Here is a 24,701-nt window from a genome sequence, read left to right as displayed (position 1 = left end):
GGGGGGGGGGGGGGGGGGGTTACAGAAAGACGGATGCAAATATACAAAAAATGTACGTTATGGGAAGGAGAGCCAAATGATGTGAAGAATCCTGAAATTTTATTATGTCGGAAAAATGAATTGGAGTTTTCCATTTAATATATGTTAATTACGTCTATGTCTATCAAATATTCTTTTTAAACAAATTGAAATCGGACTACAAATTTAAACCTGGTCAGCCAATTCTAGGATTGAAAATTAAATTACTTGTACTCGATCAGATAAAATTTTGTCTGAATTCTATTTAATAAATTTAATAAATGAAACCTAGACAAAAAATTTTATTTGATAAGCTTTTAATTTTGATTTGATTAATGCAATAATAATAGGGATAATTATATTAACACCCTCCTTTTACACAAACCATTCATGCCTTTTCAAAAATTACAGAAATCACTCATGTTCTTGTTGACCCGGTCAAATTTTAATTTAATTTTTTAATAACATAGAAGCCCTCAAGAGTGTTTTGTAATTACCAAAAAGTAAAAGGGGTGTCAAAATAATATTTATGAGAATGAACAATATGACAACACATATTTTTTATTATTTATACTAATTATGAATTTAAATTTAAATTATTTTATTAATTTATATTAATTGAATTCGTATATAAAATAATATTTTTAATAATTAAAATATTAAATTATTTAATTAATACTGATATATATGGTCCAAAGAAATTTGGCTCAAGTAAAATAAAGAACTCTCAACATCTAATAGGGTCCATGACGTTAGAAGAAAGGAAAATTCAAGGCTTCCCTCGTTAGCCCAACATTCCATATGAGGGAAATGACAAGCCACTCTCAAATTTGGCCCAATTATGTGACCCAATAATGATGATCGGGCTAAGGCTCATACCAGTTGTCCACACATGACATCCACCTGGATTGTCACGCATGACACCTAGCCCACATGGAAGACGCGTGCCAAAAAGGTCCCCTTAAAACCCTAGACTCTTAGAGCAGAAGGACTCCCTGTTGACTAAGGAATCCTCAACGATGAAGAATGCCTCTCAGCTTGAAGTCATGCTCTCCTCTGAAAGATTAGCAAGAGATAAGATCGAATTATGGCTTATCTTAACAACTTATCCACTTATCCCAAGACTAGAGGAAACATGCATGTTCTTCCTAAGGGGGACATCCACTATAAATACAAGTTTGGTCCCCAGGCGAAGGACACTATGCAGACTCTAAATTCTTGCTGTCAAACTCTCATTTTGCACTCTGAACACGATTTCTCTTATGAAATTCGATCATCACACTTCAATTCTTAATTATGATTTATTTTTTATGATTATTATCTCTTATATTTGATACTAACTTAAGTGTTGGAATGCTAAAATGTTGTTTTGAAGATTCCATTTCTCAAGTTCTTTATTTGTTGGCCTAAGTCCAGCACCGAAGCCCAAGTTTGTTGAACCCGTGCTATATTCGCACACATCAATTGACGTCGTTTGTGGAAACACAAAGCTCAAAACTTGAGTTATAATGGAGACTCATAGCAATGCTGCGGACAAGCAAAAGGCTGTGGAGGCACCTGACAACGATCAGGTTTTGAAAGTTGTTGCAGGGATGTCCCTGACCCCTACTAATGGAGGGTCCGCTCCAGTACCCCTGGTCCCTCAACTCCTTCATGTGCTCTCGTTCCCACTGCCCATTGCAGCCTATAGCCTCACCCCACTTACACCCAACCTTTCGCCCTCCTCCGCCATTGTTGGCCATCAAAATATGTGAGTATAAAGATATACATATAAATATGTCCAATTATATATATTTATTCGTATAAACATATATACATATATGTGTAATTTATTGATTATAATAAAATTTATTATAAAACAACAATAAACAATAAGTTTTTAAGTTTTAAAAATTCAAAAATTTAAAATAATTTATACAAGTGATAATATTTTTAATTTGAATTTATAAGCTAGTAACTAATTTTTATTAATATATTAATTAAATAATTTGATATTCTAAATATTAAGAGGTGTAAATTTATATACAGATTCAATAAAAAAATAGTTAATAAAATAATTAAATTTAAATTAAAAATAAATAATAAAAAGTATATGGAGTCATATTATTGATAACCATAAACATTACTTTGACACCCCCTCTATTTTTTGGTAATTAGATAAATATTAATCGAACATAAATGATTTAAAAATTATAAGTTTATTTTATTATTATGAGATAATTATATTTACACCCCCTCGCCTATTACTCTTTTTCACAAACCATTCCTACATATTCAAAAATTTCAAAAACCACCCTTGACAACCTTTAAAACTCAAAAAATGCCCCATTGACTTGATCAGGTTTTAATTTAGTTTTTCAATGATAGAAACAACTTTCGGGGTGTTTCGTAATTACCAAAAAATAGAGGGGGTATCAAAATTTAAATATAATTTCTCAATCTCCAATTGAAATTCGAAATAGAAAAATAATCAAACAAAATTCGAATATAATTTTTTAAGTTCAATATTAATTCAAATAAAATTAAAAAATAATATATTAGACTCGAGTCAAAGTATATTTAGCCCTAGGTAATTGGGGCCATCACCCGATGGGACTTGACCAAACCCAAAGGGGTGACTTTTCCAATTCAACTTTGGGTTGCGAATTATTACTAGTATTGTTATTATCTTTGAAGAGGTTTGATGTGAACTGTTGAAACACTAGTCCAAACCAGACTGGACTTTTAACCGTGACGACCGTAAAAAGTACACATCAAAACTTAAGAGAGAGAGAGAGAGAGAGAGAGAGAGCTCCAAGAGTGTAACTGATCCTTCAATTCAAGAACAAAGCAACAGCAGCAGCAGCATTAGGTACAGAGCATCCACATTATTGGACTGCAATCTCCATTTACCATTAATGTAACTCATGTACAAACTTATCTGACAAAGTAGCCGAAAAGAATACAATCTTACATTAATCGACACAATAGTAACTATAGACGGAACAAGAACGATCCTCTCTTTAGTTCCCAACAAGAGTGGATGCTTGACCTTCGCTGCCATCTTCATATCCGTTCACGAACGACAGATTTTCACGTATGTGATTTGCAAGTTGTGAACCTTCTTGATCTAGCTTAAGTGGGCGCCTTTGTATGCTCTATGAATGTTTATCATATCAAGAATTTGCTCAAAGGTACATTGAGTAAAAGGAACAGAGAAAGGAATTGGAGTATACCTCAGAAGCCCACAAGCAGTCGTGTGCCTTACGGGGAATTATGTGAATGTGAGTCTGAGCTTGACATGCCGCACAAAATTACTACAACCATCAGTTATCTCGATCTGAATATTGAAAGGCAAACTGATACATCTTTTTCAATGGGACAGTTGAAACAAAAGTTTGGGATTTGATTATAACTTACATGGTATATAACTTGGCCTGCAGCTGCACCGTTGTTAACTAGCAAGTTGAATGAATCTGCATGGATATATCTACAGAATGAGACGCTTAATTTCACGAGCCAATTATACCGAGGCTTCAATTTTTTCTAAGGTCAACATGGTGTTAGGGTTTACTGGTTTAAAGATACCAACAAAATATGCACTACGCCACAGGAAACAGATAGTATGGCTAAGGCCTTTATTCACATGCATGCTCACAATCACTGCTATGCGAAAACCAAAATCAAACAAAAGAATAGCATTTTATGATAATAAGCAATAACAGTGCCATCAATATCGACAGATGAGAAGACTAAATCATGGAGATCTTAGCCAAAGAAGAACCCTACCACAGCCAGTAGCTTTCATGATGGCACTACTAATCAAAGGCACCTTTGAGCACATGGCTGCTATTGTCTGCATCATGATATTTCAAGTTAGAGATACCTAAAAATGCAGGATCTTTTTGAATTGGGGGATTATGTAGTTACTTTTCAATATCTACAGTAAGGGAATATGAAGCGTGAAACAGCGGAGAAAAGAGAGCAGTTGGAATAGTTTTATAGATACCAAATATGCTCATCAAACCATGGTAGCCAATATTGCAATAAAGAAAACAGCACTGTCTTCATCACAGTATAGAACAACTTCACATTGGCAGAATTGGTGAATTGACAAAAATAACACACATTTGTGTATGATTTTTGCTCTTAAACACGAGAAAAGCATACTTGTATTCATATTTATCACAATGTTAGGAAAAGAACATTAGATGAAAGAATAAATCATAGTTTACTAGGACAACTTACTGATGGAGGAGTGACGTCTAGTGAAGGAAAATGACATTTTGGGATAATAAGCGAGTGCCTGGAAGAAAAAAAAAAATGCAGTTCCAGTTACAAACCACAAAATAACAAAGGTAAAAGAGGATGAAATCAAACATTTGAGCTGTACCTATTGAATCTATGCAATCCTTATGAAAAAATTCAATGAACCAGTACATTTTCAATTGCTTAAATCAGATAGAGACATATAGACATTTCCAGGCCATGGATCCATTAGGACAAGAATTTCAACAGAACAAATTGCAATCCCACCTAACATCAAGACCTCATCCCATGAGGTCAAGAAGAAATATAAGGTGTTATAACTGATGATACCTTACCCATGACACAGAGGATATGTGTCCAAAATGCAAAGGCATGCATCATCTTCATACACCTGTAACCAAAAGGAATATAAATTCTAGTCAGACCTCGCAAGCTAAAGACATGAAGAGTAAGAAACAGAGTTCTACTTCTCATTATTCGCAGAACTCGAATTCAACTCAATGCAGTGGCTCTTACTCTTACAAGTAAAAATTCAACAAACAATAACTCAATCTAAACCTTTAACAATCAAGCTACTAAAGGACAAAGACATTCATATCATCAAACAACATCAGCAAACAAGAATGAACTTACACAAATCCAATTACTCACAAGATTACAATATTGCAACAATTATCAACTAAAACAAGACCCAAGATAAACTTGCTTCAGTAAACTCCCTTATGTACAACAGATTACTGATAGCTCCACACATAAAGTGAAACCATAATTAAACATTTGCAAAACAAAACAATTATCAAGAAACAGGCAAAAAAATCAGGTACCTTCAAAGCAGGAGCTTCACCACGAATAATCTTGCAAAAAACACAACCTTCTTGTTCCTTTACTTCCTTCTCGCCGTTGGCGTCCCAAGAAGCGCAAGGCGAAGCCGAGAGGCAAGTGGGCAGCAGAGCTTCTTGAGAAGGATTGATGTGGGAAGCCAGCAGAGATAGACGACGCCGAACACGGGCCTCCATTTCTCTAAGCCAAGAAAAACAAAAGAAAACTTGATCCTCGGCTATGAATGATACTCCGCCATGGATCTCCGCAAGAGACTTTTGAGAAGAAGACGAGGAGGGATGAACTGATAGTTGTTATCGAGTCGAGGAAAAATTAACAGTCGCAAGTTGGCAGAGTGTTATTATCCACAGAGAAACACATCACCGAAATTGAGGATGGGATGGGCATAGGGCGGATTGTCTGCTTCCCTCCCTCCACTCAACTTTTCTCTTCTTCTTCTCAAGGAATTCTTTCGTGACGTTTAGGAATATTTTATGTATGTTTGAATTTGTTTTTAAGATAATTTAAAATAAATATTGTAAATTTAATTTTATATTTATAAAAATTATTATTTATTATTAAATTATATTTTTTATATATATTTATGTCAAAATAATTATCAAATAAGGAATTTTTATATTCATTTCAAAAATAATTTAAAAATAAAAACAAACATAATGTTTATTTCTCATAATAATTGTCTCCGGAGAATTAATCAAAAGAACAATATAGTAATCGAGCATAATCGTTTATTAATTTTGTTTTCAATATTATGAGAATAAATTATAAAAAATATTATAAACTAATGGATTAAAGTTTGAGAGTATTTAATAACAAAAATGAAAAATAAAATAGAAAAAAATAAAGTTGAAGTATTTGAAAAACCAAGGTAACATACGCTTTACCAATAAATCAAGGAAGTTGGGCTAGAAGTGCTTATAGCTTTTGATATTAAATTAATTTAATTTAAAAATATAAATTAAAAAATAAAAAAAATACTATTTTTAGCACAAAAAAGAAAAATAAAACCTTATAAGTGTTTAAAATAAGCTCTCACAAACACTCATTTAATAAAAGGAGTTGTCTATAATTGGGTAAAAATTTTTTTTATTATAAATCATGTTTTCTGTTAATTTTCTTTTTTGGAAATATGATAAATTGATTGTTATAATATATTTTAAAAATTATTTATTATATACATACAAAAATAATATGCTACGACCGGGCAGCACATGTATAGATATGTGGGCAGGGAGAAATGAAAGTGAAGCCCAGCCCAGTACCAACATTTGGGCCTAATGAGAAGCCCATCTTATATGTTTGAACAAGGAGTAACTTAAGCAGGAAAAAGAATTTTCCGTCCTGTCTCACTACTATGTATGCTCCTATTATCTCACTACCCATCACCCTATCACTATACTAATAATTAATCCTACAAATTTTCACACTGATCCCAACATTTACCCACAACATGTGAGAAAATTTTAATGAATGAGATTACATGATATGAATATATATAATAAAGTGTATAGTAAATGAGGATGAGGAAATTGGAGAGAAGGGACGCCCCACTTTCTGGTAGGCAGCCGAAGCAGTTTACGACAACGGGTGGAGTTGGCGCCGTGCTATTGTTAGCATTAAGACCAAATCCAGAAGAACAACTCACGTGCTACACAGTTAAAGCCAAGCAACTAATTTTACCATTTCTATTCTCCGCTGCCTTATTAATTGTTTGTTTTTTCGGATGGATTTGAATTTTCATGTCATTTATTGTGCTACTATTTAAATAGAATTCTGACTTATTCAATCATAATAACAATGTATAAATTTAATGAGATTTTTAGATACAAAATTCAGATTGGTAAGATTGATGTTCAATTATTAAGAAGCCGTCAATTCGAGTCCCATCAATATATGAGTATTGATTTATTTTAATAATAGTTATTAATTAATTATATATATATATATTTGATATTAATAAATATCATAATTGATTATAAAATTTATGATTTAATAGTAACTCATTTACTAAAAAAAATGGCAGAATTTTTTCTTTTTTCTATGGGTATTTAAAAGTCTTTGCCATAAATGGAACACTAAAATGAGAAAGAAGATCACAAGAAGCATATGTGGAATACAGTAATAAACAAGATTATTTAACTCGTATATACATCATCATTTATTTTTTTGGTACAAGTACTAACAATAATATACGTATAATAAAGTCAAGTATGAAAATACAAAATATTAGCGTGAAATGTACATTATTATATTAATGTAACAAAATCATACAATTTAATATTTTGAAACTTGATTGATATAAAAGAAGAAGCAGAATATTGGAATTGAATAAATAATTATTATTATTTAGAGATGGAGTGAAAGTGAGAATCCATGAAATTTCCCACAGCCACCACCACGAAATCAGAATCCAGCCTCATTTGACTTATTATATTTGCATCAGAAAATCTCGCAAACGGCGTCGCATCCTAAGCATATACTTGAGCATTTTCCTCAACACCCCCACTCCTTTGATCCTTCCTTCCGCAGCAAGAAAATTTGACCCCCGTCCATGTTCCGCTATCGTATATAAAGCCTGTGAAATAGAGTTTCCAACTTAAACAAAACCAACCTCACAATTCTCCACCGTTTATTTACGAATCTGTAAATAAGAGAGAGAGAGAGAGAGAGAGAGTTCTTTCGCCGGATACCTCCGTCATGCACGAAGGCCACCACCATCGCCGCTGCCATAATCAGGACGATGATACGCTTTATCTGGACTTGAAGAAGCTGAAGGTGATATCGGCACTCGGTCGCGGCGCAAAGGGTGTGGTTTTTCTCGTTCGGACTGAGAATGGGGAATTGCTTGCACTGAAAGCAATTTTAAGATCTTCTATTGAGAAGAAGAAGCTCGCCAGCTCAAGTGATGGCAATGAGTACCGGAGGATTTGCTTCGAGAGGCAAGTGCTTGCCTCCTTTCATCATCCGCTCCTGCCCAAGCTTCATGGAGTTTTGATGACTGATAAGATCGTCGGATATGCCATTGATTACTGCTCCGGCCGTGATCTGAATTCTTTGAGGAAAAGACAAACTGAGAAAATGTTCTCCGATGACATCATCAGGTGATTACTTATTTTTGTTTCCCGTTTCTGTTTCCGTTCAAACTGTTAGGGAGTTCCGCTCACGGTATCAAGCAAATTAATAATTTTAGAAGAATTCAGTCAGTAAATTTAGAAACACAACTAAAATTGAAGGTCGCAAAAAACTAGAAACATGCTTAATGAAAATTTTTGCGTTTGATTTCAGATTTTACGCCGCAGAGCTGGTGCTGGCTTTGGAGTATCTCCATAATTCGGGCATCGTTTACAGAGATTTGAAGCCGGAAAATGTCATGGTTCAGGAAACCGGCCACTTAATGCTAGTAGACTTCGATCTCTCAACAAAACTCCCTGCAAAATCTCCTGAAAATCGTTCAGTCTCCTCCGGAACGAAGCCGCAGATCAAACCGAAGAAGAAAAAGAAATTCGGATTCTTCTTCAAGCGTCGAGACTCAGGCATTTCACCGTATGACTCGGTCCAAAGGGAGGAGCTCGGATCCAATTCGATGAGTTCCGAGTCGGATTCGGTGGAGAAATCCAACTCGTTCGTCGGCACGGAGGAGTACGTGGCGCCGGAGATCATATTAGGCGACGGCCACGATTTCTCCGTCGACTGGTGGTGCTTAGGCGTCATGCTCTACGAGATGCTCTATGGCACGACGCCGTTCCGGGGATCCAACCGGAAAGAAACCTTTTACCGGATCATAACGAAAGCCCCAGACTTGACGGGGGAGTGGACGGCGTTGAGGGACTTGATCGGAAAATTACTCGAGAAAGATCCGCGGAAAAGGATTTCGGTTCGAGAAATCAAGGGTCACGAATATTTTAGGGCCGTTGATTGGGACACGATCACGGAGATGCCCAGGCCGCCGTTTATTCCCGAATTGACGGACGTTGAGGGCATGGAGGGAAATAAAGAAATTGACGTGGAGAGTTATGTCCAAGGGGTGTTCAAAGTTGGTGAGGAGGGTAAAGTCGAGAATAACAGGAAATCAGTCAATGCAAATTGCGAGGAGAATAGGAATAAAGATGCGTGGGTTTACAATCATCCCACTCAAATTCAAAATGACAATTTTTTGATTTTTTGATTTTGTTATACATGTGGATTTAGTGAGTTGATAACTTATTAATGTATTCTTAATTTTTACATGATTATTAAGCTTCTTTCTAAATTATGATTCTATTTTTCACCCAACTACTCCACATGTGATTTCTTTAATTTCTTAATGTTTTTTCTTTTTTCTTTTTTTTTAAAAAAAAAAACTCATAAAATTTCATTAAAGCGAACAATATCTCATCCTGACGAAGAAAGAAAGAAAGAAAAATGTGCTAGTTTAATTGTTTTGTCAGCCATTTTGTGGCAACGGTGTGCATTATGATGTTCTCCTTTGTGAACCACTTAAACTTGGAATGTGACCCAAATTAATGACATTGGACCACTCATACTCATTACAGCCTTTATCTTAATCACCACGTATATTAGTCTCTCATGCTATTACTTGCAACTAATTTGACATAAATCCTAATACTATCATATCTACTTAAAAACATTTACACTAATATCCATCCTTAATGCGTTTAATATTGATTATATATTTGACACGTAAATACGTGTCATATACACAAACTTAAATACGTCACATATGAATAAGTCTAAATTGATTTTTCTTAAATAAAAAAAAAAGGTAATAATTGTCAAATTGACATAAAAATTGGTCATATGAAATGGTCTTTATGACATTTAATTAGCATAAAACTAAAAGAAGAAAACACCATATGCTTGTACAAATAATAGTTGCAAAATCACTATCAATTCAAGTTTGAGAAGAGTCTTCATTAATTTAACACCCTAGATTGAAAATTTGGTGGGCGTTCTTCCATTTAACAATTAATAAGGGACCTCTTTGGTGAATATTCCTTTTCAGTTTCACAATCAGAATTATGACAAGAGCAGAGTTTGTTCGGTGTGAAGCAAAAATGTCTCCAGCACTCATCATAACTAATTTTCAGGCATTTAAAGTGGAAGTTACACAAAACTTATTACATCCTCTCAACTGAACAACATGTGTACTGGACTGCCCCAAATATTCAATTCTACTCTCCATCATTCGACCTCAACACTCACAATAACATAGCATATTTCTTTCTTTTTGGCATATGACCAGCGGTTGAAATACACTTGATAAATATATGTATACACAATATAAAGCCGAATATGAGTCCTAATCAATCCAATCAACAACAAATCTATTCAAACATCTCACATTCCTAAATCACAATTAGGAAGTGTGATATACATCTCAACAACAACTCTCAAATGCCCAATTAATTAATATGAGCAAGAAATACAGAAGAAGATTAATGTTGTATGTACTTGGGAGGTTAAGGTATTTATAATAGAGGTTATTGAGGTCCCTCAATCTAGGATGCATCGCATCACTCAAATAAAGGATAATATCATACCAATCGGCTCCATATCGAATGAAAATGCTCATGATTATTTAGGGGTATTATGGTCTTTTAAATAATAAATTGTTTAGGTTTAGGTTAGGCCCACATACACAATACATACATATATGTGTATGTGTATGTTGAAGACAGCTAATATGATAGAAAAAAGATGTGGGCATACAGATTTCAAAGTTTTGCAACTATTAATAAATGCATCATCATAAACAATCAACACTCGTACCCAAAATTTGCTCACAACTTATAACCATATCATCACGTGTTAAACACGTTTCTTCCGGCTTTAGATAAATGAAAAGTAGGGGACGAGCCACAAATATTTACCATTTTATTTTTGTTTTTGGATAAATATAGCATAATTACCTTTAGATAAATTATTTTTGTTTTTGGATAAATGACAAATATTTGATTTAGAAAGGTATCTAATTTAAGTAGTATAATTCAAGAAAAGCCATATAAAATTTGTGTTTTTGTATGCCACTACATCAATCAATGTTACAATAATATTTATTATATCATGCATGACGTTAACTGGACATGTTAAAAAAATTATGTTTGAATTGGCTCAAAGTAATTTGTGTTAGTGTGGGGGGTGGCTTTAGTCTAAGTTAGTAATTCTAAAATTATGTTTAAAAACTAGTAGATGATGTATATGTCCAAAGCATTGAGATCCAAGCAATATCCTTTCCCTTTTTCTATTATAACAATTAAAGTAATTTGAGTTGAGAAAGTCGTGAACAAAAATAACTTACTCTTCCAAATAAACTATTTCATTGGACTCCACATCTTTGACTTCATGCCTGCCAAATTTCTTGGACCCTCTGCCTTCCAATTTTCAACTTTAAACGCTCCCGCTCTCTTTAACTTTCACAACTCGCCTTTTTTTAATGCAAATCTCACACATTTTTTTTGACCAAAACATAACAAACGACTTTTTGAATAAATTATATAAATAATTTTTTATTTTTATAAAAATATATATATACACCATTTTCAAAATTAGATATTATTACATAAATAATTTTTATTTTTTAGAAAATTATAAGTACTTGTGCTTTACATCTTTCAGGGATGCCAACGTCCAAGGTATTTAATAATTCTGTTAGGAGATTTTGTAATAAAATTAAGATTTCATAATTACAAATATACGTGAATTGACTTGAATACCAAATCATATAACATACACCAACCAATAAAGAAAGACGCACAACTATTACATTTTACCACTTTCTCTCCAACGACCAACGGCCAACTACCAAAATGCGGGTGGGGGAAGGAAATAGCCACCACGAAAAATTGACACGTGCCAGCAGTTGGATTTCTTGCAGTGCTAATTGTTCCTGATTTTCAACGTTATTTTAATATGAATCACTTCTTCACCAGCAGGGTCCCGTGATTTCTTTTCAAAAAAACATTCTTGACGTCCAAAACTAAAAGCCTGCTGGCTATTACCAGAATCGACTTCTTCCACACTTCTAGAAAAAAACCTGATGCCAGCAGAATTAACTATTCAACCACCCAGTTTCTCGGCTGTCGCGCGAGTCAAAGGTACCTACTTAGATAACATCGACCAACCATTGTCCATATTTTGGGATTAGGCACCTACTTAAGGATTCTACAAGGACACAAGTATAGAGTGGATGAAAGAAAACTCGTCCACAGACATTCTGATTCTTCATAAATATAATTATTTGGTTATGCTGGTGCTACGTACATGTTCATCTAAGGAAGACCTAAGAATTTATGAGATATTAAACTGATAATTTACAACTCAACAAAATGACATTGTTTCAACTCCACAGAGTCGAGAACTAATAAATCAATATAAAAAATACATCTTCTTATGAAGCCTGAAATCCTGCTCTCTGAGGAAGAGAAGCTGGTTAGAGTTTGGATACAATGACATAACCAAGTAGCAAAGCAACAATGGAAGGCATCGGCAACCAATAAAGAAATCCAATTATCATTAGATATATTTAGTTAATGAGGTTAGTGCAGTTCATTTTAAGCAAGGTCATCGTTTCTTGTAAGTAAAACTATCTCAAGGAAACATAAATTGGAAAGAAGCTGCTTCGAAATGGCTAAACACTCAGGCAATTGAAGCACAACAAATTTTGAAACCAAAATGTCAATGCATGTCGTCTAAATGAAATTGTATGCCATACATGGTACATGGCTAACTTCAAAACTAATAATCCCAAATAACATCTGCCCAGTGATTTCACCCTTTCAATCTTTTGATTACCGGCTAAAAGTAAAAACATTGCAACAAAAAGAAACAGCCACGTGACAGCTTACTCGTCCTCCTGGCTGCGCAACCTAGCCAATTTGTTGGTTACAACAATATCCAACTGTGCAGCTCGTTCAACAATATCTTTTCTCTTCTTGGTAGAAACATTGTGTGCTATCTCTGCACAATATGTCCTGACACAACAAGAATCATAGAATCAGCTCAACTGTATATTACACCTAAAAAGTTGGAAGGCTGAGTTGATGCATATTCTAAACGCAAGATCGGACTGGAAATGGTAGAGAAGTTGTAGCAAACCTATTATGCATCATGAGAACTTCCAGCTCTTTTACATTATGGACAACAAATTTCTTAAATCCATTGGGAAGATAATGGCGAGTCCTCTTGTCTGAGCCATAACCAATGTTTGGCATGAGGGTGCATCCTTTGAACTTTCTCCTGACACGGGAATCAATACCCTTGGGCCTGCGCCAGTTTGTCTGCCAACAATAAGAGATCAAAATTCAGTAACATACATTTAATGTGTGAACATCTGGCAACAAACAAACAAGAAATCTAAGGTGGAAGGAAAGCTGGGTTCTAGTCAGCATGAGCTAATCCTTGATAACAAAATGGATATAATATAATATATAAACAAATTACAACGCCCAGTAAAATTAATAACTAGCTCTTGCACAAAAGAAAAGCACAAGATCTCATTGTTTGACATAGTAAATCCACATCTTTATTTTATGACGGATGGACTCCACGATTCGATATTTACATGCAACCAGACTCAGATACTATGTTCAAGTGATAAATGCATGCGTCAATGACAGTGTTCCTTCTCCAGAAATATAAAGGAAAACCCTCAAACTTACAAGCCATAGGCCAAATTGATTAATGCCACAGCAATAACATAATTGCACAATACATTGGAGGAGGAGAAACCTTCACAGAGATGAATCGATCACTCTGGTGCCTCTTGAACTTCTTGAGACGCTTCTTAACAATCTTTTTGCTGAGCAATGGGACAGCCATGGCTTCTACAAATAGAATACTTAAACAGTAAGCGAGAAACTCACAAACATAATCTAATTCACCACTTAGCTTCTCAATACCACACACTTTTAGCACTTAACATCCCCCAAAATTTTAAGCAGACCGCTGCATGCATTTTCTCATTGAAACATGGCAAGTTGCACAATGTCAAAAATACAACTAGCACAAATATGAATTTTGATCCGCATATCAGAAATAAATTCAGCATACCAACTAGATGGAATCACCACATTCAGAAACAAAAATATGCTCCTAAAATTATACTTTTAAGCCATAAATTTCTTCCCCGAAATAAAACCAAGTAAAATGGGAATCTGCTTCAATACTAGATAGCAAACAAGCACATCGGACTAGCTAAACTTGGACTGACATTGAAAATGGCAGCTGAACCAGTTGAGCAAAATGAAAAACACAAATAACTATCATGAAAACGCAGAATTTGATATACTAAGGTATAATTCAGCCAACGAAATAAACCTCGGATTCGAACCTGGAGGCGTCGCGCAGCGGCTAGGGCTCCTCCTTCGTGGTGGCACAATGCTCCGCTAGGAGACGGTAAAGAAAGCGGCAAATTAGGGTTTTGTTGTGGATTTATATTTTTCCTTAGCCCTGCGCAATTCTGAAATGGGCGGCGTATCACTTTGTGGCCGAATATTGTTCATTTGTCAATAAAGCCCATTGACAAAAAGAGTAGGTAGTAAAGGCCCAGACCATGTAACTACAGTAGCAGAACTCTTAATACGTGAAGCATTGTTGACATTTGCTTCAAGTCCAGTTTCTACAGCCGGAAACATGGGCCTGATGCATTGTAGCCCGAAAGAGGCTCTTCAACCCGGTCCCTGAGAGAATGAATCGTTTCAAATACACACAACCTAAAATGGATGAAACATGCGAGTCAGCAGAAAAACTGAAAAATTGCTAAAATCATTACATATTTTCACATTCAATCAAAATCAAACACATGACTAAGTTGGGATTCGGAGAGATTGGGTACTGCAAGTTGAGTTTCTCCATTTAAGGCCTCTTTTGCCCAAAGAAGCAAACACTCCACCTCCACGCAACATCAACATCAACATGCCCCCAAAATTCTCACTATCTCAACGCATCCTCCCTTCTCTTCACTCACCTCAAATCACAGCAAAATTCGTAAGTCAAACCCTATTTCCAATTCCCAATCAATGAATGCCACCTCTTCTCATGCCCACCTGTTACTCTTTTATTTGCTTCACACATACTGCCCCCCATCATGTGATTTCATCTCCATCCCATGACACTCAATTCTAATTATAAAGACAAAAAAATATTTATCATTAAAGTGAATAGTTTTCAAGTCTCAACCTCAGACCTCAATTATTTGTTATGCTTTTTAGTTCAAATTATAATAATATTTAATAAATTAGTTGCTCTAATTACTTAATACGTTCTACTACCAATTGGAAAAAGATCAAGTATATTTCAATTCTTAAAAAAAAAAAATACTTAAAATAAGATTGATTACAACTTCAATTTAATTATAAAAAGGGATTACATAATTTGCTACACACCTACTAAAAAAAAGTTAATTATTTATCAACTCAAAAAAATTTCTATTTCAATATAGTCGTAAATATAAACTCTTATCATGTGTTGGTATTAAAAAGTAAAACAATATATTTGGCACAAATTATCATTACGAATAATTTGTATCCACATAACATTTTACTAAATATACTAATGTATTATTTGTATTTGTATTCTATTTTAAACATTCTTCATCTGTATATAATTTCGGGTTAAAGCCTATATCCATAGGATATATAATAGAAGATTGCGGGATTTTATGTCTTATCTTTTTAGTCTATATTATATCTTATTTTAAAAGTAATCAACTTAATTTGTTTCTCCACTTATTATGTTGAAACAAACTGCTTCTCACACGTTTGTCATTTTACTCATCCACATTTTTCTTGAATTTTATTTCACCAAATTTATTTTACCAAAAATTATAAATTTAAAAAAAATATTTTATATATGTAAAATATATCGTCTTTGTACAGACAGAGTGTCCTGTTCAAAAAAAATATTACAAATTATTTCGGCTTACTGTCCGCTCCCGCAAATTCCTGCTCTTTATTCTTTAACTTCTCATCTCCGAGCCTCTGTCTATATAGCCCTCCGTAACCAGCAAATTCTCCTCCACAACATCCGCCATGGCCGCTTCCTCTTTCCTCCTCATCGCCGCCGTGGCTCTGCTAGTTTGCCCGGCCCTTTCACTCACCTGCACATCACAGACATTTTCCCAGAACATCAAGTTCGCAAACTGCACGGACCTTCCTACTCTAAAGGCCTTCCTCCACTGGACCTACGACCCGACAGCGAAGCCCAAACCGACCCTTTCCATCGCCTTCATTGCTCCTCCGGCGAAGTCAGACGGATGGATTGCTTGGGCCCTAAACCCGACGGCCTCCGGCATGCTGGGTGCCCAATCACTCATCGCCTTCAAAGACACCAACGGATCCGTCGTCGTGAAGACGTACAACGTCTCCGTGTACGGCCCGATTTCCGAGTCGAAGATCTCGTACGAAGTCCTCAACAAGCGGGCCGAATCATCTCAGGGTGTGATGAGGATATTCGCCACGCTCGCATTGCCGTCCGGGAGTGCGGAGGTGAACCAGGTTTGGCAGGTGGGGGCTTCCGTTAAAGACGGGGTGCCGGCGAAGCATGAATTCTCGGCGGAAAATCTAGGTGCGAAAAGCAAGCTGCAGTTGGTGGGTGAGGCGGCGGAGAAAGGAGGGAGTCCGGCTGCTGCACCGACGTTGGTCCCGGAGGCTGGAGGGCCGAGCGGGAATCAAAGTGGAGAAAGCTCGAGGGTTTGGGGGATTGGGTTGGGGCTGTACGGAGCTTTGGTGGTATTGGGGGTTTCTATTTTTGGATTGTAGATGCCAGAATTTACTAGTATTTTGTTCGCGGAAAATAAATATATGTAGTTGGAGGAAAAATATTGAAATTTATTTGGACTGCTTTTTTATTTTATTTTTTTAAATATATATATACATTTTTTAAATCATATTTTAGAGAATAAAAAAGCTAAAAAAATATATGGATATAATAGAGAAAACGATATATATGATTTCGTTTATGAGAAAGAATCAAAATAAACCCTTGGTATGGGGAAAACTATTGTTTAATTCATATATTCTATTTTTGGTATTGTTGTGAGGTCAAAGAACAAAATGTGGTGTCTTTTTGGTATTGGTACGTTATGGAGGAAGGTGAGGAGAAAGAACATTGTCGTTTCATTCGTCTCCGTGCCGCGTTGGGAAAACTTTTGATATGATGATGAGTAGTAGGTGGAAGTGGAACTCAAAGCACTCATAATACCTCATTCTAATATCCTGTTGAGGCAGATTCATGAAGATAAAAATTGATCATCTCTTGATCTTTTTTATTTAGGTTCGAATCAAATCTCTTGTTAAAAATATACAGATCGATTCTCTTCATCTTGTTAATGTATTTTCAAATCTTGAAAGTATTTTTATCATTTCACGCATATTTATGATTATCACTTTTAATATCAAAATATCAACCATACAATTACAGCACCTAACCAAATGGTGTCTCCATTTAACTTTACTACATGCAAAGAATGAGCATTGATGGATCACTCTCTAGCTTTAATTAATGTTGTCATTTCAACTGAACGCCTTTTAACATAATAGATGATTAAGATTAGCATCTTCTTACCAACCACCAACAAAACATATCATGTGTTTCCCACTTCTCACGTTAATTTGTTTGTTCAATCATATATATTAGCATGCAGCATTATTCATCTTCAGATGTACATATATTGTTTAGGTTAAACTTCAACTATTCATTTCAACTTAAATCATTTGGACTTAATTAATTAATTTTCATCAAAGTAAATTGGGACAACTGCCCTAACAATTTTAATTGTTAATTAGGATTTTAATTGTTAATGATGATGAAGAAGCTTGGGGGCCTAATTTTGCTAGCTGTTAGATGAGGATGACCGCCCTTAATTCCGCGCATAATAATGATTTTTCCAGTTATATATAATAATCTAATTCTTATTTAATATATATACTTCTTTCTTGAGCGCGTCGCAATCCATGATTTTACTTTTGGGATTGTTCCCATTTAAGTAAAATTGATTGCGCTTATCATACTATTATATCACGTATTCCAATAAAATATAGTGTAGCATTGTTGTAATATGGGAAATTTTATCCAAATTAGGCTTTTTTATTCTTTGAATGGTATATTAATTATACACTTTTCATATAATAATATAGATATAATCAAATTTGATTTAAACAAAAAAAACTTGGCGATTATTAAGGCCAATTACCTCTCTTTTATTTGTTCAATCTTGACCCAACAAACAAATTTAAATAAAAAAAAAAAACAGCCAACATATTAATAGGTCCTCCATGCACGTGAGCTCGAAACCCGAGAATTACATAATGAACTAAATTAATTTGACTAAATTTCCATCCTTGAAATTCACAATAGTTCAATAAAATAAACATATTTGACAAACGGGAGAAGAAATAATGAATTTATCTAAAAGTTCAAATGTAAAGACTTTATAATAAAATTCAGGTCGATATTATATTTTTGGGTTGAAAGTGAGGTGGAGGTGGTCCACATAAAATTTAAACCAGTCTTTCACATATGAAAACAACCTATCTAAATTATGAGGGCCCAACTCGGTTAATAATTATATATATAGCATAGATACCTAAAATGCGACAATTTGGGACCATATTGAATTTTGGTGACGGCACAGCCGCATCAGCATTACAACATTTAAAATCATATTATACGATACTTTCCTTTACTTACTATTTTCGTAAGATGTGGACATTAGATTATTTTTATGTCCGAAACCCCACCTACTTACTCTAAGCCCCAAGACGGCAAAGATGAAGGCCAAATTTATCTCCAAAAAATTAACGGATCCCAAGTCTATGTCTTAATTTATTGGATTCACATGCTAAATACCCAGCATTACGTAAGGAATCTTGTTTGTTGCATTAATGATACAATTACATGGGATTCCCAACGATTATGCAAACCCTTTTCCCCTCTTCTAACATTAATTTCTTTCTTGTATGCTCATAATTCTACTTCTGAAAAACCACTTTAACCAACCAAACCATCAATTTTACCCCACGTAAACCCGCAACAAACAACACAATCTGTAGCAATAAATGGCCAAGATTATTTGATTCAAGATGAAGGAAACGAAGAAATATGAATTCTACTAGGATTGAACATGCACCTTGACCTTGTACCTATATGGACCATCATGTGCCCTTGTACTTGAGATCTCAAACATGTTTGCCTACATATTAAGCATCATAAACTGTCTTCATTCATTCACCCCATCAAATCAATGTTCAGAAAGGGAGAGGATTGCGTCTCAGACGCTGTACACTGTTTCTCTAGTTTGTGATAACATCGACTCACATACCCCAATCGGACATCCCAGCAAACAAAGTACAAGCTCCAATAATAAGGATGTCTACTCCATAAATTACGTAAACTACTGTACATGCCACCGCTCCAAAATGAAAATTGCACAATACAAATGAGTCAGCCACCAAGAATTTATGCCAACAGATGGGCAATATGATAATGTGCAACAATACGAATACACATAAATCCAATTGATCATTGGGGCCAGAGGTTCTTGCCTGCCGTTGGTCATTGCAGCCATCTTAAGCTTTGGTTGACTTATCATTCTTCGTCTTCCTTTTTCTCCTTAGAACGATAGTCCAAGTGATTGCTTCCAACAATGCAGCAATGCCTCCTACTACTGCAATCACAATGATATATGCATCTCTCCACTTTTGTTCAGGCTGTAATATGTTCAAACCTTTGAACACATTGATGATGCCAAGGGTGAGAATTGCATATCCAAATCCGTGATGGTAGATGTTCCAGTAAAACCGATACTTGTGGTCCTTGTTAGGTCTCAATAGCAATGCAAATATCTACGATAAAATCAAACACGGAAACAACCCGATTAAAATATCTAGAAAGAGAGTCAGCAAGCCGAAAACAAGAGGCTTAAAATTATCCCTCGTTTGCATATGCGTTCCTCTAGAATAAACCAAAATCTGCAGTAGACTCATAAATGTAATTCATTTGCAACTTCCACACCCTACTCACATTCACAAATTGATTCTTGATTAGGAACATTGTACTTCGAGTTATAAATTAAGGTAACAAAACGGACATAGCCATCCACCACTAAAACTCACAAAATCCTAAGTCGATATGATTCCAGAATGTGAAGTAAAAGTTACCTGCACTGTTGCAAGAGCAAAGAGAGCAATCCCAATATTTCGATGGTTATAATATGTAACACCCTTCGATTCACTTCCAAGTTTAAGACCAGTTGCCCAACCAGCAACTCCAATGGCATAGGCAGAAACCTGGCAGGAAATGTGTAGATAAAACCATGCTGGATCGGCAGATGGAAACGTCCTCAAGTATCTTGCAATAATGATCCCGATCGGAAACATAATTCCCCAGCTCACAACATTCAGTATCCCATGGATCTGAACCAATTACCACAGAAGTTAGTTCTCCTTTAAACATCACAATTAATCAATTCAATTACCATAGCAGCTAAAAATTTGACGAAATTCCATCAGCAGAAACTAATGAACATGTCAAGCAAGCCCAATCAGCTAACTATCCAAAGCCCAGATTTTGTACTATATTAAGGCACGCAAAATCAGTAGGTAAGACAAAGAAAAACTGAGAACAATAAAGTGCTCATTGTCACTGGAATCAACCATGTTTTTTTTCCATAACCAGAATTTTCTTTACATTCTGTTCAATTCTGTTGAGGAACGGCCCAAAACATACCCTATGGGATATTCAATCTCAAAGTTCATTTAATAGCAAAGAACCTTAGCATTATTTTGTATAAAAACAGTAATTATATACCCAAAAGTTGAAAAACTCACATTCCTCTTCTGGGTTCTGGAGTCACCTCCGCTGGCTCCATCGCTCTGTCCTCTCAACAAATCAAGGCTGCCTTTGGAATTCAAATTCGCAGGCTGAAACTCATGCTTATCCGGCACCCCATCAGTCACAGAGGGCCCCACTTGCCAGACATGATTCACCGTCGTCTTCTCCTTTTCCGGCAGAACCAGAGTGGCGAAAAGCCTAATCAACCCGCCGGAAAACTCCGCCGACGACTCCTTCACCTCATACCACACCTTAGACTCCGTTAACGGGCCATACACGGAGACATTATACGTCTTAACCGTCATTTCACCCTTGGCATCCCTGAAAGCAACGAGGGCCTGCGAGCCCACCATGCCGGTGCTCGTCGGGTTGATGGCCCACGAAACCCATCCATGGGGCCGCGCCGGAGGGGAAATGAAGGCGATGGAAAGGGTGGACTGGGCCGGATCGTAGGACCAATGGAGGTAGGAGTTGAGGAAGGGCAGGTCGTTGCAGAAAGCGTAGAGCTTGTTGTTGGTGAAGGTCTGGGAGGTGCAGGTGGCTGAGTGCGACGGCGAGAATAGAGAAACCGCCGTGGGCTAGGGATAAAGAGGAAGGCTCCATTACTGATGGGGACAGCCAAGAATTGTGTTGCACACAAGCAAGGATGGATGCTGTTAATCTTCTTTCGGAAAATATATGTATGTATTGGGAAGGTGTGAGAATTGACTCCTGAAAGAGAATGTTTGGTTGGGACGGAAATTTAGGAGAAGACGTGAATCTTTCACCGCTATTTCAGCAATTTTAGTGTATGGGAGGGAGGTTGAGTTGAAACTTTAAAGTGATACAGTAACGGCCTTTCTTCTTACACCAATCCGTGCCGTCCGTCCAGTTTGTTGGGGTAATCTATTTTACTTCTTATCATTTGGTGTTGTCTTAATGACGGACTACACTGTTGGATATTTAATTTCAAGAATCTGTATGGAATCTTTAATTTTTAAAATTTGAATTAGTACCTAATTTTGTATTTTATTTAACGCTGTATAGATTAAAATATTTTTCAAATGCATATGTCATATTTTTTACTATTACTATAATGTACATGAGGTAAGTGTTGCAAAATATCATTTAACGCTATCGAATAGAATTTTGTGTTGCAAATTCTGTAGTAACTTACATTATTATATGTATAGATAGAGACGGAATGCAAAGGAGCAGGGCTTATCGCCTATTGTTCCTGGAAATGTGATCACACCAAGTTGTAGTAATGTTACAATTCATAATTGGATGATTTCATTACAAAATTTGCGGTCTGTAATCTCCGTAAGTAACATGCCCTATAAAAAATTTCCAGTCTAATGAAACCTTCAACAGTTCAACCCTTTCCATGTATGAAAAATAATCGTTACATGTAACCAGCACCTCTAAAAGAAAATGAGAAGAAGAAAAAAGGAACGAGCAACGCAAGAATTGCATGCTTGAAACTCATCTAGAACAGCACGACAAGGTGCCATTCTTTTCCTTTGACAAGTCGACACCATTAGCCAAGCTAACCCGATTCACCGAAAGCTCTGCCTTGTAAGAGTCAGAGTTGAGAATTTTTCGGCTAACCTTGTCGTAAATCTCACGGATGACAATCTCAAAGGCCTTATTGACGTTTGTCGAGTCGAGGGCGGAGGTTTCTATGAAGAATAGTCCTTCTTCTTCTGCGAGGCCTTTGCCCTCATCCACGCTCACCTCTCTGATATTCTCCAAGTCGCACTTGTTCCCGACTAGCATTCTTGCAACTGTGGTGTCGCAGTGAGCTGCATATTGTTCCAGAGATGGTCAAAAATGGATAAGGATGAACAATAAATTTTGATATGCCAGGGCAAGAAAAAAAAATGCAACACCAGCAAGATTTGAATGAGAAGCAAAATAGTATCCAACCTGCAAAAGAAGGTTACAAACGAAAACACACACACTGACACATGTATCTATGTGTGCAAATCTGTTTTGCATGGAATTTAGAGTGTAATTCGGCACTTAAACCCTAAGGTTAAATTTGGATTGAAGGATTTGGAATTGAGGGAAGGATTAGGAAGATGATTTCAAATAACTGCACATAAAAAGAATTTGAAATCTATCAATATTTCACAAAATATAATTCAAAATGAAAGATGAACGATCTGAAACTTTGAAATCCTTACCTTCAAATCCATTAGTCCAAACACAATGTAAGAGTAGTTGGTGTTTATTAAATTGCTCAACAACAGATGGTGCTGGCTTAAATAGTTGGTCTTGCTTAAGGTGAGCCAAAAATTCTCTTAGCTCCACTTTTGCTCAATACTGCTAAATGAATTTCTACAGCATCATAGTTAATTAAGTTTATTCAGAGTTAATCATTAATCCTACAAACTAAAATGAATTGTCAAACGCTTCAACCTTAAATGTACTCCTCACAGCAATAACCATCATTATCAGGATGAGTTCAATGCTAATTTCCTAATATTGTTAAAGTTCGCTATACTATCAAGTATAGATGTATGTATAAAAACAAGAAAGAAAGAAAACAGTATAGATATATGTATATAGTTTAGCTAACCTTATATGCGGAGTAATCAGCCCAAGTTAGAACAAAAAGACAATATTCAAATATGCTCCTGAAATCAATTACAGATATTGACTGAGGTCGCAAACCAGGTTTACCAATGGGTTCAGACAAAACATTAACTACATTGCATCTAAAAGTTCAACCTTCTTTATATGTCCCCATAATACATCGAACGAACCAATATATAGGATGTAAATACGTTGTACTGTTTGTTTGCAACACTTACCTACTCTGCATGAATGACACTTATGATCCCCCAACTTCATGCCTTTATCAACTTTAGATGCAAATGCCTTTTTATGACTTACAGGTGAGGGTTTTTTATTGCTCATTCAGGTTCATCTACCCCAACAGTTTTATTAATGACATTAACAGAAACAGGGGATTCCATGAGAACAGGATTATCTTGGCGGGCAGAGCTGATTTTTCTGAAGGAAGCTCTCTTTCCATATATTAGGAAATGCAAATGCCTATAGATCAAAATAACTTAAATCAGATGTGTGAACTCCATGGGACGAAGAAACATTCTTCAGAGTAAAGATTTAACTGGACCAGAAATCCTTCTTATATCAATTCATCTCACTTCCATATTCTACTAGCACCGAGGCAAATAAAACATTTTCGTAAATGCATTTGAGTGAATGTGTCAGGAAACCAATCTAATTCTAGGGAGCAAACTGGTGGTTTGATCATTTTGTTATCTCATAGTTTGCTCAATCTGACTTTGAACCACAATTAAGAATTGGAAGAATGAAAGATGAAAAGATGAATCTAAGCTAATACAGACATCCTTCTAAGTACCATTTCAATCAATATCAGATAATCAAACAGAGTAACATCACCAAATCATTTACACCAGAACAATAGCAAAATAAATCAAAATATTGAAACACAAACAAGGAATGCGAGTAAAAACTCCCGAAATTTTAGGATTCAGTACTAGTTTATAGTGAAATGTTAGAAATTCAACCAAGACGCAGGAAGCCCACAATCAACTCATTCAACTGCTTTTGAATCCAGACAACAGAAGAGAGACGGACAAACAAGAATCAAAGCTCAAAAAAGGGCTATTAGTAAAAGGAAAGAAGAACAACGTACTATTAAGCTCATCGAGCCATCGTTTAATGCTCTCGAAGGTGGACTTTCTGCTGATATCATAGACAATGAGCGCCCCGACAGCGCCGCGGTAATAGGC

General features: G+C 35.6%; 6 protein-coding genes across 10 annotated transcripts in view; 2 read left to right on the top strand and 4 right to left on the bottom strand.

The window, feature by feature from the left end:
* Positions 2,815-5,546, bottom strand: LOC105170111 (adenylylsulfatase HINT3-like). 4 transcript variants are annotated; one of them, XM_011090727.2, is made up of 7 exons: positions 5,091-5,546; positions 4,602-4,657; positions 4,246-4,303; positions 3,787-3,853; positions 3,418-3,473; positions 3,234-3,337; positions 2,815-3,155 (listed from the first exon to the last, which is right to left on the bottom strand). In XM_011090727.2, the coding sequence occupies exons 1-6, from the start codon at positions 5,280-5,282 to the stop codon at positions 3,272-3,274; spliced, it is 495 nt and encodes a 164-aa protein (XP_011089029.1). In that variant the 5' UTR covers positions 5,283-5,546; the 3' UTR covers positions 2,815-3,155; positions 3,234-3,271. The 4 variants fall into 4 exon arrangements, with proteins under 4 accessions (XP_011089029.1, XP_020552245.1, XP_011089028.1 ...); XM_020696586.1 differs by having other exon boundaries at positions 3,234-3,292; positions 5,091-5,545; XM_011090726.2 differs by having other exon boundaries at positions 3,234-3,287; positions 5,091-5,544.
* Positions 7,571-9,338, top strand: LOC105170110 (serine/threonine-protein kinase OXI1). The gene is made up of 2 exons (XM_011090725.2): positions 7,571-8,207; positions 8,392-9,338. Exons 1-2 carry the CDS (start codon positions 7,804-7,806, stop codon positions 9,269-9,271), a joined length of 1,284 nt encoding a protein of 427 aa, XP_011089027.1. The 5' UTR covers positions 7,571-7,803; the 3' UTR covers positions 9,272-9,338.
* On the bottom strand, positions 12,750-14,591 carry LOC105170109 (60S ribosomal protein L32-1). Of its 2 annotated transcripts, none has more exons than XM_011090722.2 (4): positions 14,435-14,591; positions 13,834-13,928; positions 13,201-13,382; positions 12,750-13,076 (listed from the first exon to the last, which is right to left on the bottom strand). In XM_011090722.2, the coding sequence occupies exons 2-4, from the start codon at positions 13,921-13,923 to the stop codon at positions 12,947-12,949; spliced, it is 402 nt and encodes a 133-aa protein (XP_011089024.1). In that variant the 5' UTR covers positions 13,924-13,928; positions 14,435-14,591; the 3' UTR covers positions 12,750-12,946. The 2 variants fall into 2 exon arrangements, with proteins under 2 accessions (XP_011089024.1, XP_011089025.1); XM_011090723.2 differs by having other exon boundaries at positions 14,422-14,547.
* On the top strand, positions 15,979-16,932 carry LOC105170108 (auxin-induced in root cultures protein 12-like). The gene has a single exon (XM_011090721.2). It carries the CDS (start codon positions 16,134-16,136, stop codon positions 16,860-16,862), a length of 729 nt encoding a protein of 242 aa, XP_011089023.1. The 5' UTR covers positions 15,979-16,133; the 3' UTR covers positions 16,863-16,932.
* On the bottom strand, positions 19,302-21,510 carry LOC105170107 (cytochrome b561 and DOMON domain-containing protein At3g25290; the record flags this gene model as incomplete). The annotated part of the gene is given in 3 exon segments (XM_011090720.2): positions 19,302-19,946; positions 20,262-20,516; positions 20,931-21,510. Coding segments are annotated over 3 exon segments (1,111 nt in total), but the record flags the coding sequence as incomplete, so codon positions are not given.
* LOC105170105 (ras-related protein RABA5b) overlaps positions 22,399-24,701 on the bottom strand; it is a 2,495-nt gene continuing 192 nt past the window's right edge. The window contains exon 2 of the mRNA XM_020696774.1: positions 22,399-22,718. Coding sequence (XP_020552433.1) covers positions 22,399-22,718 — 320 coding nt within the window. The remainder of the gene's footprint in view (positions 22,719-24,701) is intronic.

Source organism: Sesamum indicum, linkage group LG9 (assembly GCF_000512975.1).
Source record: "Sesamum indicum cultivar Zhongzhi No. 13 linkage group LG9, S_indicum_v1.0, whole genome shotgun sequence".
Lineage (NCBI taxonomy): Eukaryota > Viridiplantae > Streptophyta > Magnoliopsida > Lamiales > Pedaliaceae > Sesamum > Sesamum indicum.
The sequence above is the reverse complement of the archived record's forward strand: the minus strand, read 5'-3'. Positions and strand labels throughout refer to the sequence as shown.

Excerpts from the sequence above, each read along its gene's own strand:
- LOC105170109 (XM_011090722.2), bottom strand. The coding sequence starts at position 13,923 with ATGGCTGTCCCATTGCTCAGCAAAAAGATTGTTAAGAAGCGTCTCAAG. Across the intron at positions 13,383-13,833 it reads ATCGATTCATCTCTGTGAAG|ACAAACTGGCGCAGGCCCAA; the intron begins GTTTCTCCTCCT and ends TATTGTTGGCAG. Across the intron at positions 13,077-13,200 it reads GTTCTCATGATGCATAATAG|GACATATTGTGCAGAGATAG; the intron begins GTTTGCTACAAC and ends TTGTTGTGTCAG.
- LOC105170111 (XM_011090726.2), bottom strand. The coding sequence starts at position 5,282 with ATGGAGGCCCGTGTTCGGCGTCGTCTATCTCTGCTGGCTTCCCACATC. Across the intron at positions 3,474-3,786 it reads CATGAAAGCTACTGGCTGTG|ATTCATTCAACTTGCTAGTT; the intron begins GTAGGGTTCTTC and ends ATATCCATGCAG. Across the intron at positions 3,288-3,417 it reads CAGGCCAAGTTATATACCAT|ACTCACATTCACATAATTCC; the intron begins GTAAGTTATAAT and ends TGTCAAGCTCAG.
- LOC105170108 (XM_011090721.2), top strand. The coding sequence starts at position 16,134 with ATGGCCGCTTCCTCTTTCCTCCTCATCGCCGCCGTGGCTCTGCTAGTT.
- LOC105170110 (XM_011090725.2), top strand. The coding sequence starts at position 7,804 with ATGCACGAAGGCCACCACCATCGCCGCTGCCATAATCAGGACGATGAT. Across the intron at positions 8,208-8,391 it reads TTCTCCGATGACATCATCAG|ATTTTACGCCGCAGAGCTGG; the intron begins GTGATTACTTAT and ends GTTTGATTTCAG.